Source organism: Chrysochloris asiatica, unplaced genomic scaffold (genome assembly GCF_000296735.1).
Source record: "Chrysochloris asiatica unplaced genomic scaffold, ChrAsi1.0 scaffold00107, whole genome shotgun sequence".
NCBI classification, from domain to species: Eukaryota; Metazoa; Chordata; class Mammalia; order Afrosoricida; family Chrysochloridae; genus Chrysochloris; species Chrysochloris asiatica.
In genome coordinates, this window is record NW_006408625.1 from 6,001,479 (window position 1) to 6,020,637 (window position 19,159).

At 43.7% G+C, this 19,159-nt stretch overlaps 1 protein-coding gene across 1 annotated transcript in view; it reads right to left on the minus strand.

Moving 5' to 3' along the window:
- ZNF367 (zinc finger protein 367) overlaps positions 1 to 18,430 on the minus strand; it is a 30,254-nt gene extending 11,824 nt beyond the window's left edge. The window contains exon 1 of the mRNA XM_006867644.1: positions 17,783 to 18,430. Within this exon, the coding sequence (XP_006867706.1) occupies positions 17,783 to 18,178 (396 nt within the window). The 5' untranslated portion in view covers positions 18,179 to 18,430. The remainder of the gene's footprint in view (positions 1 to 17,782) is intronic.
- Positions 18,431 to 19,159: the final 729 nt, after the last annotated feature.

Sequence of the window (19,159 nt, forward strand, 5' to 3'; positions counted from 1 at the left end):
AGTTTTGTAACAAGGAAGGGAGTGATTGATTCTCCAGGATAGGAGCGGAGGCCTCTGGGACCATCAAGGGAGAAGAGCCGAGAGCGGGACCCTACCCAGAGAAACAGAGATGCCTGAGATGGAGACAGAGATGATGACACGGAGTGATGAAACGAATGGGGACTTTGGACCCAGAGAAGGAAAGGGACTGTGGGCTAAAAACTGGGGGAAGGAGACAGAGGGAAGTGTAAGGAGCAGGTTTCTGGGATATACCCTTTGGATGGTTGAGGACGCATGGAGGGGATTTGAACCATGGCAGTGAGATAATATACGATGGAATGAATGTAAAACTAAAGTTCTCCCATGTAAACTATCATATAATACACAATAAAGCATTAAAAAAAAAAAAAAGAAAAAAAAAGGCAGAGTAGATAGCTCCAGAGGCTCCTTCTTCCACAGAATCACACAAAACTTACCCAAAAACTTTCAGAATCAACTCTGTCAGAAGTCGGAAAAATGGAAATTGACCGCAACCAGTTGAATACTGAGCCAAGACAAAAGCACTGAAAACTGGTTAGGAAAGCTTTGCAGCAGTTCACTTGCCCTCCTCCCCACTCTAGTCTATCATTAGATACTCAGCTAGAGACCCTGGTCCCTGGATGCATAAGGAGCAGAGCAGACCTGATTCTGAAAAAATCAGGTTTGTCTGCCTGGACCTGTCTGGCAGCTCCATGAAGGCAGTTCACCATAACTTGGAACTCTCCCAGGAGAGAAATCACCTACACGTAGGGCATTCCTCGAAAATTTCTTGAAGCAAATGAAAAATCTGCTTCCACCTGGGCAAAAGACTTGAAGCAAACGTTGTTGTTGCTGTTGTTAAGTTCTGTCGAGTTGATTCAGACTCATAGTGACCTTGTATAGGGTTTCTGAGGGGCAGCTAGTAAGCCTGAACTGCCAACCTTGTGGTTCCAACCAACCTTGCAGTCCAGCATATTAACCCACAGCACCACACCAGGACTCTGAGGCAAACATTAGGCACGATGACAGCCAGAGAGGAAAAGTTGGGGAGAGATTTCTCTGAAAAATTAGGGCATTCAAAAGTGCCCACATATACCAAAGAATCTAGAAACTCACACACATGCCCAGGGTGGTAAACATGTTCAGAAAACACCCGAGAAGACCCCCCCAATACAAATAATTAAAGACTAAGGCAGAATTTAAGTGGACTGACTATGCAACACCTGTGAACATGACACTGTTTAGAAATAAGGTCTTTCTTTGAAGATGTTATCAGTTAAGGAAGTCATGCTAGAGTAGGGTGGATCCTGACTCTATGTTAAGTGTTGACTTACAAAAGGGGGAATCACCAACAGGCAAAAAAAAAAAGATTGTTTGGCTGGTACAAGACGAAGCAAGCTGTTCATCTGGGAGCCACCATGGCTCAAGTCCTCCAGGGCAAACCCCATTCCAAGGCTGAAACTCAAAGGTAACACATGAACAGTCTTATAAGCTGGCTACTTGTAAGTGGAATTGGAGGAAATGTTGCAATGAAGATATGGGCTATATTTGACCATCTCCCATAGACTCCCGTCAACCTTAAGATGAGAGAAGGACCCTGAGATGAGAGAGAGAAGGACTGGCTGTTTAGGGAGGCTTGTGAACTCCTGAGTCCATCCATGGACACTGACCTACCCACTGGGGGCTAGAACTGAGAGTGAAGCAGCCAGCTGGTCTGAAGTGGGGGGAGATGTGCAAGAACACCCAAACTAGCAGATAGTACCAATCTACATAGCTTGGATGCTTTGCTGACGAAGATAAAGAAGTTTGATACAGGAAGCAAATGTAAATTGCTACAATTTGATGAACTGGACTTTTGCTTATGGATATAGCTGCTCAAAATTCTAACCAAAGGGAAAGGATTCTTCATATCAAGGATCAAGCCTGTCCTCTCAGTATACAGGGTTGATAGGGACAGGCAACCTAAACACTGGCTAACAAAAATGGAAGGGTATAAAGGCACAAAGTGGCTGGCTTGCAAGTTCTCAAGAGCATGCTTAGTTTCCAAACAAGGGGTGTAAGGTAGAAGCCCCACTGAAGTTTTCCTATTGTCTAGGTGGGTCTGGTGAAAGGGGATGGGGGAGGATGGGGATAGGATTCTTTTGATTCAGTAGTGAGTAATTGGTATCATGACTTGTCACAACTGTAAAGGTAGACGATGTGAAACAAAAGGGGAAAATAGTTAATCATTCATTCCAGGAGCACAGGACCCTAGGACCATCAAGAAGGAAGAGCATAAGATCTTAACCAGAAAAGCAGCAACAGCAGAGTCAGAAGCAGAGGTGATGGCAAAGAGAGATAGAGCAGCTGAGGACTCTAAGGAATGAAGAAGGTTGTATACCTTCAGGCAGGAGGCAGGCTTGCAAAATGTGCCCTTTGGTCATTTAAATAAGTGTATATATTCTGTGTGTTTTATGTACATTAAAAAAATAATAATAATAATAGAGGTAAATACTGGTAACTGATGGTACATGAAGGGGATAGTTGAAATAAAATAGGATTGTTGTTTTTGTTATGTGCCATGGAGTCAGTTCTGACTCATAGCAACCCTGCACAGGGTTTCCATGGCTGTAAATCTTTACGGGAGCAGAAAGCCTCATCTTTCTCCAGCGGAACAGCTGGTAGTTTCGAGCTGCTGACCCTGAAGTTAGCAGCCCAACTCGTAACCACTACACTTAGTTGACTATAAATATGATTATCTTCCCTGTAAATTGTCACTCAATTCACAATAAGCTTCTAAAAAAACAGTGGCAGGTGAGGCACACGGTGACACTAGGAAAAGATAAGATACATCTAAAAGTCAAGAAATGCCCATGGCTACCAGAAACTGAAATAGACAAGGGGGACGGAGGGAGGGACTTCCCCTCAAGCAGACAGACAGAGCAAGATCCTGCTGAGACCCTGGATTCAGATTCCTAACCTCCAGAACTGTGAGGCAATAAATTTCTTTTAAAGCCACAATATTTTGTAAAATTGTGTTATAAAAATCCTAGCAAAATAAAATAGAGTTCAGTACCAGGAAATGAGATGATATTGTAACAAACCTAAAATATGAAAGGGGCCTTGGGGTAGGGTATAAGCTAGAAGAATTTTGAGGTGCTTGATAATAAAAGTCTAGAGTGCCTTAAAGAGACTATGAGCATAATTATAGGCATTAAAGGTGATGATTCTGGTAGGAGAGAAAGTAAAATAAATGTAGGGAAAACAACTAGCCTCATGAATAGAATGTTGTTATAACTGTGAGCATAAAAAGGTCCTGGTGTGGCACTGCAGGATCATGCACTGGACCACAAGGTCCGTTTAAACCTCACGGTTGGCTGTTCAAACCCACCCCACCAGCTGCTTTTCAGAAACCCTAGACAGGATCACTATGAGTTGGAAACAACTCGATGGCACTTAACAAAAACAACAACAAATGAAAATTATAAACATGTTATTGTACACTGGAGGGAGGTGATAAAAAAAAGTGGCTGAATTACAAGTGGTTTGTGGAAAGTAGAACTTCTTGTAAGTGATGGATATTTAGCTAAGTCAATTTCTAAGTAAAATCCTGCCAGTTTCTCCTTATTGCTCATAGTAAAATGCAAGAGGAAAGAGATAAATTGAGGAATGAATTATTAAGCAAAAAAGAGCCAGAACCTGAAGAACTAGAGAAAGCTCAGCCTATTCATGCTGTAAAAATTGAGAAAACATGCTCTAAGAAAGTTAAGAGTGTGGCTGGACAACCATTTGCTAACGAGATCAGGCATGTGGACTATGGATCCAATAAATCACATCTCAGCAGAAACCCTGCCAGCATAGACTAAAAGGGACAGAGTCAGGACAAAATGAAGGAAAGCTGTCCAATTCCTGGCATTCTACAGGCAAGAAACAGACTGAAGGAACTACATGACTATAAATATCTTATCCTTTAAGAAAATGAAAAGATGATCCTGGTAACTGTTCTAAGACCAGCAGAACTGCCACCAAGGATCTAGGGGGGTGGGAGCCACTGCTTTTCCAGAAGGCAGGACCAATACCTAGGTGCCAGAGGATGGGACCAACTTCTCAATTCCAGTGTAAATACCTAAATCCTTTAAGTTCAGAAAACTTATCATAGGGACCTATGTGCAAAAAAACACAAGCCAGTCCTCATAACTACTGCTATGTGTGAGTCCATTTGGCAACCACTATGTCAATCCAGGATAAGGAGCTCTGGTAGCGTAGTGGTTACGAATCGGGCTGCGAGCCACAAGGTCAGCAGTTGGAAACTACCAGTGGTTCCGTGGGAGAAAGATGAGGCTTTCTGCTCCCGTAAAGATTTACAGCCTCGGAAACCCTGTGTAGGGTCGCTATGAGTCAGAACTGACTCCACGGCACACAACAACAACATGTCAATCCAGGAGTCCTGGTGTGGTTAATGCGCTGGACTGCAAAGTCATTTGAATTGCAAGGTCAGTAGTTCAAGATCACCAGCTGCTCCTTAGAAACCCTATACAGGGTCACTATGAGCCAGAACCAACTCAATAACACTAACAACAACAACGTCAATCTATGAGGGGTCCTGATGTGGTGCTGTAGGATAAGCACTAGACCAAAAGGTCATTTGAACTGCAAGATCCGTGGTTCAGATCCACCGGCTGCTCCTCAGAAACCCTATACACAGTCAAACCCTATACACAGTCACTCACTATAAATCAGCCCGGGTTCTATAATGAAAAGGACACAGAGCACATCTGCAGTTAACCCTCCCAGGGCATATAATTTGTGCAATGTTGATATAAGCCTGGGGTGGGGAACCCTTTTTCTGCCAAAATTCATAACATTATTCATGGGCCATACAAAATTATCAAATTAAAAATTAGCCTGCTGTATTTGGTCAAATATTTAATTAACTCATTCTTAAGTGATGGCTGGGGTCCTCATATAATACTGTACAATCAGCACTAGATTGCTAACCACAAGTAAGCAAAAGGTCGGCAATTCAAACCCCTCCAGTCGTTCCTCGGAAACCTTACAAAGGGTCTCTATGAGTCAGAACTGACTTGATGGCACTTAACAAGTAATGGCTGGAACTGCGGTTGCCTTGGCAGGGCCAGACCAAATGATTTCACAAGGCCTTATATAGTCCAGAGTCCTGGTGTGGCGCTGTGGGCTAATGCGTCAGACTGCAAAGTCATTTGAACTGCAAGGTCAGTAGTTTAAGATCACCAACTGCTCCTTAGAAACCCTATACAGGGTCACTATGGGTCGGAATCGACTCGACCGCACTTAACAACAACAAATATAGCCTGCAAGTAGCTCTGGCAGCGTAATGGTTACGAGTCGGGCTGCTAAACTCAAGGTGAGAAGTTCAAAACTACTGTGGGAGGATGAGGCTTTTTGCTCCTATAAAGATTTACAGCCTCAGAAACCCTATACAGGGTCACTGAGTCGGAACCAACTCCATGACACATAACCACCACCACCACCACCACAGAGCCTGTGGGCAGGACATTCCCCACCCCTGATATAAGCCATTAAATTATCAGAAAAACTTTGGGTTGTTTTTTTTTCCTGCAACATATTTTTGCCTACACTAACTCAGGCACCTTACTAATAAATAAGGAGCTCTGGTAGCGTAGTGGTTACAAATTGGGCTGTGAACCTTAAGGTCAGCAGTTCGAAACTACCAGCTGCTCCATGGGAGAAAGATGAGGCTTTCTGCTCCCGTAAAGATTTACAGTCTCAGAAACCACGTACAGGGTCACTATGAGTCAGAACCGACTCCACGGCACATAACAAAAACAACTAATAAATAGTTGTTGAAAGAATAAAGACCATATCAATTATTTGTTGATAATGAGATGACAGAAAGAAATAATTTGGTTTTCTAAATTTAACTCCTAAAGAAGTTTCCATGTGTAGTGAAACTAACAATTGGTAAAATCCTAACCACTTGAAATGACTTATTTTTAAATCCAATTCAACAAATCAACTTGTGGCAAGTCTTGTTGTTGCTATGTGCCGTTGAGTCGGTTCCGACTCATAGCCACCCTGTACAGGGTTTCCGAGGCTGTAAATCTTTACGGGAGCAGAAAGCCTCCTCTTTCTCCCGTGAAGCGGCTGGTAGTTTCGAACTGCTGACCTTAAGGTTCGCAGCCTGATTTGTAACCGCTACGCTTTCACCTTCTTTCCTCCTTGGTATCATCCTGACTAGCCACAATTAGCTCTGGAGTTTCTTGCTAAAATCTTCAACCCACAGTCATCAAAGACTGAGCTAAGCAAGAGAAAAATTACAGAATCAAGTGCTCTTATGTGAGTCACAATAATTATTGATGGTTATGATTTCATATCATGAGCTTAAACCTTGTTTTTAAAATCCAAAATAAATAAATAAAGATAATAAAGCATCTGTGTTCCATAAAAACAGTAGTTCATTTCAAAAAGAGACAGGATTACTACATTTTGTTTTCCTGGTGTGGCACTGCAGGATAATGCACTGGACTCTCAAGGTCCTCTTGAACTGCAAGGTCAGGGATCCAAATTCACCAGTCACTCATCAGAAACCCTATACCTGGTCACTATGAGTCGGAACCCATTTTTGTTGTTGTTAAGTGTCTTCCACTAGGTCCTGACTCACAAAACAATGCAGTTGTTGTAGATAAGTGCCTTCTGAACCCACTAGAGGGCACTTAACAACTGCATTTTATGCAAATGACATGCCTGTATTTCCTAATGGCTCCTTCCCCTGGGAGGTATTTTCATAAGTTCCACAATGACCATTTTTTTTACATGTTATAAAAAAACTTTTTTTGCATAGTATGCATTGATCTGCAAACAACAAGGTCAGCAGTTCAAATCTACCAGCCACTCAGCAGAGAAAAGAAGAGGCTTTCTACTCCCATAAAGATTTACTACCTTGGAAACCCTATGCAATATCACTATGGAATGGACTCAGCAGCATACCACCACCGTAGTGGTGGTGGTGTTAAGTGTCATCGAGTTGGTTCCTACTTACAGAGAGACTCTGGTTAGAGTTTCCAAGGAGCAACTGGTGGGTTTGAACTATGGACCTTGCGGTAAGCAGTCCAGTGCTTATCCTACAGTGCCACACCAGGACTCTCTAAAGTAGTATAGTGGATTACACATTATTAGGCTGTAACCAAAAGGTCAGCAGTTCAAATCCCCCAGTTCTGACGGAGAAAGATGAACTGTCTGCTCCGGTACAAACTTACAGCCATCAAGTCAGAAGTGACTCGATGGCACATAGTAGCATCCACAACTGTTATATCACTGCTCTGGTAACAAAAATATTAACAACAAAAAAACATAATAAGCATGTCTAATAGCAAAGGAGGCATTTAAAAATTAATCATTTAGCTGTTTCTCAGAAACTGTAAGAAAGACCTTACTTCAGTTACAAGAAATACATCGACACTTTCCAAGTAACAAACAGAGGCTGAAAAATAAGTAAAAGATAGCATTCTGGCTATCTATAGGTAAGTGCACTCTTTCAACTGAGAAAATAAGACAAGTAACCATCTAGTGCCCTAAAGAAATGAAGACAGAGCATCTTTTAACAATATATATAAAAATAAGTAGTGTTACTTAAAGAGTATCCTTTCCCTGTGGAACTCAACAGAACAGAAAAAGCTATGAAGAAAGGAAAGAAAGAAAACCATGGCTCTTAGGTGCATGTGACAATTACAGAACATTAACTCAACGGCAAACAAGTGCATCTGTAGCCTAAGGGACAAATATGGATGCTTGATGATTTTTGACAGAATAAAAGAATGTTATTAAATTCTAAAGCACCCTAGTGTCATTATATGGCAACTGTTACAATATAAGCAGCAACAGTTTACCATAAAGTTCTCAATTCTTTAGTTAAAAATTTAAAAACAAATCTCTGTACCTCCAGGAGGCAGATTAGAGATTTTGAAAGTGTTTCCTTAAATATTTCATGATAAATATTTTGATTTTTCAATGTCAATAATTTTTTAAGTTCTTTAATAAAATTTGGCTTATTTTTTAAGCCACTTAGAATAATGTACACATTTACCTAGGCTTTAGAAAAAATGATAGTCAAACATGCAGACCAACCCAGAACTGCTGGGAGAACAGAAGATTCTTACTGAAAGACCTGTAGGAAAAAACAATGTTTGGATGTTTGCATTTCAAGGAAGCTGTTTGCTTTGGAGTCATCAAGGCAAGAAAAGTCAGCCAATCAGGGAAAACCCCCTTCTAGGACTGAAACTTAAAGGGAACCCAACAACAGTGTAACAGTTTGCTCCTTAGTGACCACTTGAGTCTATTTGTGAGTGGAGGAAATGCAGCAATGAAGACATACGCTGAGTTTGGCCATGTTCCATTGGCCTTGAGATGAGACAAAGAGGAAGGCCTTGAGATGAGAGAAATGAACAAAGCAAAAATATTCAAAATTCTCAAATTGGCCTTGAGATGAAAGAAAGAAGAGGAAGGGATGGTTGATCTGAAGTTTAGAAGATATGTGAACTCCTGAGCCCATGAGCACTGAGCCCCTAAGGGGGTTAGGCTGAGAGTGAAGTGGCCAGCTGATCTTAATTAAATCAGGGCGATGTGTGTGTGTGTGTGTGTGTGTGTGTGTGTGTGAAATCCCAAACTTGTAGCAAGTACCCTTTTGACCTAGCTTGGATGGCTAATTGACCAGAACTTGCCTGGAGGAAGATAAAGATGTTTGGTACTGTGAATAAGTGCAAATTATTACAATTTGACAAACTAGATTTTTGCTTATGAATGCAGTGACTCAAAATTCCAAGGTTCAACCTTGCTTCCTCAGTATACTGGGTTGATAGGGCAGAGACACTGGCTATCAAAAATGGGGAGGCAATAAAGGCATGAAGTGGCTGGCTTATAAATTTTCATGCATGTGCTTAGTTTCAGAATGAGGGAGGGAAAGGCAGAATCCCCACTGAATAGTTTCCCTCTTTTCCAGATGAATCTGTTGAAAGGGGGTGGGGGATGATGGTGATAAGATTTTATGACTCAGTTGTGAATAACTGTTAGAAAGATTGTGATTGTCACAACTGTAATTGTAAAAGATGTGTATCTAAAAGGGAGGCATAGTAGTTAATCTTCTATTTCGGTAACAGATGATCCCAGGACCATCAAGTAGGAAGAGCGTGAGCAGAGCATGAGATCCCTACCTAGAAAATCAGCAACAGCAGAAATGGTGGCAGAGGCAGTGGCAGTTTGGAGTGACAGAACAGTTGCAGGCTCTAGGATCATGGACTGAGAAAGGCTGTGTACCTACAGGCAGGAGGCTGGCTGGCAGAATGTGCCCTTTGGACATTTAAATGAATATATTTCATTTTATATGTATACATCAAATATTTTTGCTTTGTTCATTTGTGAAATGTAAGATGCAAATGGGAAGTCATAGGGAAGAAACAAGATAACTGTTGTTGCATGGAAGGGATTGTAGTCATTGAAATGAAACGAAATGTATGATTTGTTTAATATAAAGCTGATGATCTTATCTGTAAACATTCACCCAATTCACAATGAAAAGTTAAAAAAAAAAAAAAAGGTTATTCAAACTGGGTATTCATGTGACTACTAAAAACCTAAAAGTCCTTGGCACATTTTTAAGCAAATAAAATGCATAACCTAGAATGAAAAGAAAAGTAGGTCTCAGAGGGAAGTGTGTGTTACTTGACAAGAAAATGAGAAAAGGTAATCAATCATTTTCCTTTTTCATATTCATTCAGATTTAGATCCAAATATGTTTCCTAACTCCACTCCCCACCTTGACCTATCTTCACATACCTATCGTGTGTACCTTTATAAGGCATCTCAGTTGATAAACAGGTAGGATACTGTGTATTTCATAAATCTACTTAAATCAGCTTAATTTTAAAAAGCAACAAAACACCTAAAGTCAATTCACAAATGGTAGACATAGTAGCAATATGGTGTAAGAATTAAAAGCAAGAACCCTGGATAGGTTTGAAACAGTTCTACCACTTACCACACCATCTAAACTAAACTTAATCATGAGACCTTGTTTATTCATCCTTTCTCATTTGGTAAACAAAGATTAAATGGATTAAAGAATACTCAACAAAGAGCCTGACACTTTGCTGTTAACATTAGCTACTATGTTTGTTGTTAAGTGCCGTCGAGTCGGTTCCGACCCATAGTGACCCTGTACAGGGTTTCCAAGGCTGTAAATCTTTACAGGAGCAGAAAGCCTCATCTTTCTCCCGCGCCTGGTAGTTTCGAACTGCTAACCTTAAGGTTCACAGTCTAATTCGTAACCACTACGCTACCAGAGCTCCTTAGCTACTGTGTTAGCATGGTGCTAATCAAAAGTGACTATGTTTGAAGTGTTCCACATTTCAAGGGGAAGTCCTGAAGGATGACTGGTGTTGAGGCTCTGCACAGAGCCCCCACAGGCCCACAGTGGAGAAGCCACCTCAGGAAAGCAGTCTAAGGAGAGGGCACAGGGACTCAAGGTGGGAGCATTTAGAATATCCTACGACAGAGGGAAGTTAGACCAGTTTCCGTCTAAAAAACCTACAACCTAAGAAAAATTAATGCTAGCATGGAAGCATACCACAATAGTCTTGTGATGAGTAGCCAAAAGCAGTTGGTAAATGATGGATAGTCTCTCCACAGCAGGGGAGGCAAAATTAAGCAAGAACAAACAAGAGAGCAAGAAAAAGCTAACATCGGGTACACAGGGCACAGATGCTAAAACCTCCGCTGGGAATAGTGGCAACAAACAGATAGTAAATGAACACAAATGTTCTCAAAGCCACAGCTGTTAGTGCTCCTAACTGGCCACTGAAGAAAATATGAGAGAACAAAGTGAGACGATGTTACAGAGTTGGTCTCCCATCTTCCCAAAAAGTAACCAAACTCAGTGAGCATGATTCATCCATAATTCAAGTGGAGATAAAGAACCGCAAGTACTTTGAGAAACAAAGGGGCTGTGAGTCTCTACTTTTAATCCAGGGTTATTGTTGTTGTTAGGTGCCATCAAGTTGGTTCTGACTCAAATCAACTCTATGAACAACAGAATGAAACACTGTCTGGTCCTGCGTCATCCTCACAATTGTTACACTTGAGGCTGTTGCCACTGCCACTGCCACTGGGTCAATCTACTTTATTAAGGTCTTCCTCTTTTTTGCTGACCTTCCACTTTACCAAGTATGATGTCTTCTCCAAGTACTAGTCCCTCCTGATATGTCCAAATTATGGCACTGCAAGATAAGCACTTGACCACAAAGTTGGTTTGAACTGCAAAGCCAGCAGTTCAAACTCACCAACCACTCCTCGGAAACGTCATATAGGGTCACTATCAGTAGGGACTGGCTCAACAGCACTTAACAACAATGAGGGATGAAGTATTGCCATCCTTACTTCTAAGGAGCATTCTGCCTGTACTTCTTCCAACACAGATTTGTTTGTTCTTCTGGCAGTCCATGGTACTTTCAATATTCTTCTCCAACACCATAATTCAAATGCATCAATTCTTCTACAGTCTTCCTTATTCAATTTGCACATACCTATGAGGCAATTGAAAATACCTTAAGTCAGGAGCACCTTAGACCTCAGACTGACAGCTTTGCTCTTGAACAAAGGTGACATCTTTGGTCTTGTGCAGCAGTTCTGCTTAATGCAACACATCGTTTGATTTCTAGAATGCAGCTTCCATGCCATGTGTGTAGATCCAAACAAAATGTAGCCTTTGAAAACCTCAATCTTTTCTCTATTTACCATGATGTTATTTGTTGATTCAATTATGAGGATTTTTGCTTTCTTTGTATTGAAGTACAATCCAGGTTGAAGGCTGTAGTCTTTGATCTTTATCAATAAGTATTTCTAGTCTTCTCTGCTTCCAGCAAGCAAGGTTTTATCATCTGCATATCACAGATTGTTAATGAGTCTTCCTCCAATTCTGCTTCATATAGTCCAGTTTCCCTGATTATTTACTCAGCATACATATTTAATGTATGGTGAAAGAATATAACCCTGGCACACACCTTTCATGATTTTAAGCCATTCAGTATCCCCTTGTTCTCTTTGAACAACTGTCTCGTGGTCTATGAACAGGTTCCTAGTGAACACATTTAAGTGTTTGGGAATAGTCATTCTCCACAATGTTATCCATAGCTTATGATTCACACAATCAAATGCCTTTGCATAAACAATAAAGCAGAAGTAAATATCTTTCTGGTATTTTTTGCTTCCAGCTAAAATCCAACTGATGTCAGCAATGATATCCCTCATTCCATATCCTCTTCTGAATCTGACTTGAATTGCAGACAATCTTTGTCTATGTAGTAATTATTTTCAGCAAAACTTTATTTGCATATGATATTAATGGAGTCCTGGTATAGCGCTGTAAGATAAGCACTAGACTACTAACCACAAGGTAAGCAGTTCAAACCCACCAGCCACTCCTCAGAAATCCTACAAAGGGTTGCTCTGAGCAGTAACTGGCTCAACAGCACTTAACAACAAAACCATTAAGTTGTTAGATGATTTTCACATTCCGTTGGGTCACCTCTCTTTGGAATGGCCACAAGTATGGATCTCTCCCAGTTGGTTGCCCAGGTAGCTGTCTTCCAAATTATTTAGCATAGTGAATGAGCACCTCCAGTGCTTCATCAGTTTGCTGAAAGATTCCATTTGTATTCAGCTAATTCCTGGAACCTTGTTTTTCACCAATGCCTTCAGTGCAGCTTGGACTCCTGCCTTTAGCACCATCAGTTCTTGAAATGGTTAAACATTGACCATTTCATTTTGGTACAGACACTGTATATTCCTTCCATTTATTTTGATACTTTCTGCATCATTCAATATTTTGTTCATTGTTGTTGTTAAATTAAGTGCCATAGAGTTGGTACCAACCCATAGTGACCCTGTTTAGGGTTTCTGATTGCAAGTGGAAGCTTGAATTTTTTTCTTCAGTTCTTTCAGCCTGAGAAATGCTGAGTATGTTCTTCTCTTTTGGTTTTCTAATTCCAGGTCTTTGCACATAGCATTATAATACTTTACTTTGTCTTCTCAGGTTGCCCTTTGAAATTTTCTGTTCAACTGTTTTACTTTTACAATTTTTCCATTCACTTTAGCTAGAGAGCAAGTTTCAGAGGCTCTTCTGATATCCATTTTGGTCTCCCCTCCCCTCCCCGTGTCTTTTTAATGACCTTTTGCTTTCTTCCTGTATAATGTTCTTGATGTCATCCCACAGTTCCTCTGGTCTTTGGTCATTAGTGTCTAATATATCACATCTGTTCTTGAGCTGATCTCTAAATTCAGGTGGAGTATGTTCAAGGTCACACATTGGCTCTTATGGTGGTGTTGGTTGCATGCTGTTGACATGGTTCTGATTTCAACTCAAAGCAACACTGTATAGGGTTTCTGAGGCTGTATATCCTTACAGGAGCAGAAAGATGAGGCTTTCTCCCATGGAGTGGCTGGAAAATTCTAACTGCTGACCTTGCAATTAGCCACCAACTCAACCCAGTATGCTCCTTTTGACTCTTATATGTCATTGTTGTTAAGTACCATCGAGTCGGTTCAGAATCATAGGAGCAGTTAGTGAGTTTGAACCGTTCACATTGTGCTTCAAACTGACCTTGCAGTCCAGTGTTTTAACCTACAGAGCCACACAAACTTATTTTAACTTCCTTCTGCTTCAGCCTGACTTTGTATATTTGCAATTGATGGTCTATTCCACAGTCAGCCCCTAGCCTTCTTTTGGCTGATGTTATTGAGTTTCTCCATCGTCTCTTCCCACAGATGTAGTTAATTTGATTCCCGTGTATTCCATCCACCACCATGTGTTGTCACCTCTTTGTTGTTAAAAACAGTTATTTGCAATGAATAAGTCATTCAATGGTCTTGCAAAATTCTACCATGCAAGATCTAGCATCATTTCTATCACCAAGGCACAACGCTGTATTTTCCAACTACAGATCCTTCTTCCTCTTTGTTTCTAACCTTCACGTGCAAACTACCAATAATTATCAATTCATCTTGATTGCATGCTTGATAAATTTCAGACTGAAGAAGTTGACAGAATGCTTCACAATTTCATCATCACTGGCTTTAGTGGCTGGTGCATAAATCTGAATACCAGTTGTATTAACTGGCTTTCCTTGTAGGTATATGGATGGATTGAAACCACTGTCCTTGTGGGTTAGCTGCCCAATATATAACCCACTATGCTACCAGGGCTCCTTACAGTTCAAATCCACCAGCCACTCCACATGAGAAAGATGAGTATTTCTGTTGCCATAAAGGTTTTCAGCCTCAGAAACCCCATACAGGTGACTATGTGTAGGAACTGACTCCATGGCACATAACCAACACCATCATATATACTATATAATGAAGCAGCCTGGTAGCATAATAAGTTATGCATTGGGCTGTTAATCCACAAGGTCAGCAGTTCAAATCCACAACATATACATTTGTTGTTAATTGTCATCAAGTTGCTTCCAACTCAAAGCAACCTTATAAAGGGTTTCCAAGAGTTTGAACCACCAAACTTGTGGTTCGAACTGACCTTGCAGTTCAGTGCATTATCCTACAGCACTACACCAGGACTCCACAAGATATACATACACACATTGTTGTTGTGTTGTTAAGTGCCATTGAGTCAGTTCTGACCCATAGCGACCCTGTATAGGATTTCCGAGGAGCAGCTGGTAAGCTTGAACCGCTGACCTTGCAGTTCAAATGGCTTTGCAATCTGGTGCATTAAGCATTAACCCACAGTGCCAAACCAGGACTCCACATACACACATACATATACTACATACATACATACTGTTGTTAAATGCGTCATGTCAGTTGTAACTTATAGTGACCCTGTGTGGGATTTGAACCACCGACCTTGTGGTTAGCAGTTCAGTGCTTATCCTACAGTGCCACACCAGGCGTTCATATATGTTTATATATTGTTAAGTGCCATCAAGTCAATGCCGAATCATAGCATCCCTGTACAGAGTTTCTGAGGAGCAGCTAATAGGTTTGAACTGCTGTCCTTGTGGTTCACAGTCCAGGGCTTATCCTATAGCACCACACCAAGAGTCCCTGTAAAATAATAAAAGACTAAAGAGATAAGGATTTACACTGAAAAATATGTTGGATTTCCATCCCTTTTAATAGGGGCTACCCTAGATCCAGCTAACAGCAACTGTTCTCTTCACTAATTCACTCAGCACTATTACAAACACTTTTGCTGGTTTTTAACTTTTATAGCCATGTTGTTGAAAGTGTTGAGGTGTGTCAAACCATAGTTTTTTAACTTTGTAATTCTTTAAGCGGAGCATGGTGGCTCCATACGATAAGCACTGGACTGCAAACCACAAGGTTCATGGTTCGACCTGCCAGCCACTCTGAGGTCTGCTTCTGCAAAGATTGAAAGCCTTGGAAACCCTGTACAGGGTCACTATTGACTCCACTAGATAGCACTCAACAACAATAAAGTGTATCAACTTTCTCAGAACCCAAACAAGTTTCAACGTATTTGCTACAAGTACAATAAGGACCTAAACTGGTTTCATTTTATACAATATTTGCCAATATAAATGCACTTACCACTAGGTGATTTGTTTGTTATTTTCTTTACTAATTGGAGTCCTGGTGTGGCACTGCAAGGTTGGTGGTTCAAACCCACCAGCTGCTCCTAGGAAACCCTATACAGGGTCACTATGAGTCAGAACCAACTCCATGGCACTTAACATCTTTAGTAAACAGCTAATCTTATCTATCCACTTAACAGAAGGAGTCTAGATAAATAAAAAAATCAACCTGCTGCCTGTTGAGTTGAGTCCAACTCATACTAAGCCTACAAGACAGAGTAGAGCTGCCTGATAGTCTCCAATGCTATAAATCTTCACTGAAATAGACTGCCACATCTTTCTCCAACAGAGCAATTGTGGGTTCACCTTTTGGTTATCAGCAAAGCCCTAAATCTGGCTGTTATTTCTGTTGTTAAGTGCCATTGAGTCAGTTCTGACTCACAGTGACTCCCTATAGAGTTTCCAAGGAGCAGCTGGTGGATTTGAACCACTGGCCTTGCGATTCAAACAAATCTTGTGGTCCAGTGCTTATCCTACAGTGCCACACCAGGCCTCCCTAAATCTGAATGTTGTTGTTGTTAAGTGCCGTCGAGTCGGTTCCGACCCATAGCAACCCTGTACAGGGTTTCCGAGGGTGTAAATCTTTACGGGAGTACAAAGCCTCATCTTTCTCCTGCGGAGCGGCTGGTAGTTTCGAACCACTGACCTTAAGGTTCGCAGCCTGATTCATAACCACTACGCTACCAGAATAGTAGCCATATAATCTTATACTAGCCATCCATTCATTCCACAAATATTACTGAGCACTTTGCATTTACAAAGTTTATGGTATTAAAGTTAATAGCCAATTGGCACTGTAGGATCAGCACTGGACTTTTAACCACAAGGTCAGGAGTTCAAAACTGCCAGCTGCTCCTCAGAAATCCTATACAACAGGGTCACTGTGAATTGGAAGGCTCAAAGGCAGTTAAGAACAATAACGAAATAGAATAGCCCTGGGCCTTCTTGAGCTTAGAGTCAATGTTGTTGCAAAGTGCCAAGGAGTTCGTTTCTACTCATAGCAACCCAGTAGAGGTTTTCCAAGAATGGAAACCTTTGCAAGAGCAGAAAGCCTTACCTTTCACCTACAGTCACCAACCTTGTGGTTTAATGTTTATCCTAATAGACCAAGCAGTAGACACAGCAGAGAGGCAACTTGCGGGACTGTTAGTGCTGTCCAGTTGATTTTGGACCCATACGAACCCCTGAGACAAAGAATTACCCCCATAAGATTTTCTAAACTGTAATCTGTAGGTGAGCAGGAACACATCAGATCGTCAGCTTTTTCTCTGCCAAATCAGATTTGGCAGGTTAGCAGCCCAGCATTTAACCCTTGCACCAGCTACTTACAGGGCTAGAAGCCACAAAAAGACCAACCATAGTTGACGCTTTCCCACTACCTAGTTATGTGATCTTGGGGAATGTTCCTTCACCAAGCCTTCTAAACCTCAGTTGTCTGATCTGTAAAATGTTGGTTGGAACCAGGTAATTACATCATCCCCAAATCTGAACAGTCTGAGGCCCCTAGTAATTGGCGATTAGTGACAAAAGCAGCCCATTACACTTTCTGCTCTCAGCACTTAGCTAGTGTTCGCTGATGAATGAAAGGCAGCGAGGGCCGAACTTGCACTGGGGACAATTCCACCGAATCCCTTCTAGCTCCTCGGCTCTCTGCAGACTCTTCCGGCAAGGGTCACCAGGAATCGGCCGAGATGGTGCAAAACCTGAACACCGCCCTTCCCTTTCTGCAAGCAGAGAAGCGGCTCAAGGCCAGCGGCCCCTTCTCTCCTTTTCAGGTGGTCGACCGAATGGCTAGCGGTGGAGGCTGACGCGGTCATCTCTCCCTCCCTCCCCCTCCCTAATCTGCACCTGCTCGGCGGACACCTTGGGACTCCCCAGCTGCCCCCACCAACAGCCAAGGACACGTGACCACTGCCCCAGCGCGCGCATTCCCCCCCCCACAAGTGGGGCCCATTTTTTGGCGCGCAGCAGTGACGTCAGCGTCCTGTCAGTCGCCACCGCCCCCTCCAGCGGCCAGAGCGACCTCGCGTTTTAAACTTGGCCCCGCCCCGTCCTCCCGCCCGCCCGCCCGCCGCGTCCGCGGGCTCCCGGGACGCGCCGTTAACGGGCCCTCAGCGCCCCGCCCGCCCGCCCGCGCCGGTCACCTTGAGGTGGCTGCTGTCAGGGCTGCTCGCTTCTTCCTCGTCCTCACCCCCCGAGGCGGCGGGTGGGGGCGCGCCCCGGCCCCGAAGCCCCGGGTGTTCGGCGGCGGCGGCCGGCGAGGCTGCCGAGGCAGCGCCCCCCGAGGCCCCGGGGCTGAGCGTCACGTTGTGCGCGTTCTCGCCCCAACGCCACGGGTACACCATGAAGTCGCTGAAGCCCGGGCTAGTGGGGATGAGCGGCGGTGGCGGCTCTGGCTCCCCTCCACTGCCGCACGTGGGCTTGATCGGAGTCGTCCTGATGACCGACACTAGCACCCGCTTCGGGGAGTCGTGGCAGAAGATGACGGGCTGCGGCTGCGGCGGGTTGTCAGCCATTGCCGACTCCACGCCCCGGATCATCGTCGGGCCCCGATCGGCAGCTCCGGCGGCCGGGGGACCACTTCCGTAGTCCGGGTCTAAGCCTTTGCTCCGCTCGCCCGCGCTACTCCCAGTCGCCGGCTTTTAGTCCCGCCGGCTCATGGCTGGCGGACGTTCCCCGGAATTCTGCGCAGCGGGAAGCAAAGGAGTTCAGCTGAGTGGCTCGGCTCCGACACCAAGCGGGCCAGGCTGGATCCCAGCTCCGGGTCAAGCCTGCCCTTCGCTCTTTGTACTGCAGAGGTGGGAAACAGCCCACGGCCTGGCCCTTGCGGTGACAGGAAAGCAGGAGGCGTTGCGCCTAGCCCCCCGAAAATAACAACCTGCCGCCGCGGTCCCCACTCAGGCTTTTCCCGCGTTACATTTCGCGCCTGGGCGGAACCAATCACCGGGAGGCCCCTGTCCGCTGGTCGCAGCGGCGACTGACAAGTCGCGCGAGCCAATGGTCGGGCCTGGGCTTCTTTCTAGCACAGCGGGGCGGAGTCGGGCCTGCGCGCGGGTCCTTCTTGCCCTGCTATTGGTTGCCGCTCTTTATTTTTTTTCTGCCTCTAGGGCCAACTGCGTTCGAAACTTTGGGAGAGCGCGCGACGTAGATACTTGCCCCGACACACCCGCCTGAAGCCCCGCCCACACCCTGTACTGTTTGTTGGGGTTGAGGCTCGCGAGGGCGGGGGCGGGTCTAAGAGAGGTGCTGATTGGAGAGTCTACGGGTAGAGGGTGGGGACGGGGGGTTAGTCGTTGGTCGTCCTGTGGCGCGCGCCCCTTTTGGCTCCGCCCCGCTCGCCTGTGGCTGTTGGTCTGTGGTTCCCGCGCGCCGAGAATTTAAAGGGCTGAGGCGGAGGGGCTATCGCGGCCCTCAGCTCCGGCCACCAATACTAAGGAACGCGAGTTCTTTTACACATGTTCTTGGGAGACGCTCAGTGGTTCCTAGTCTCCTGAATGCTTTCTCCCTGTGAATTCATCCTG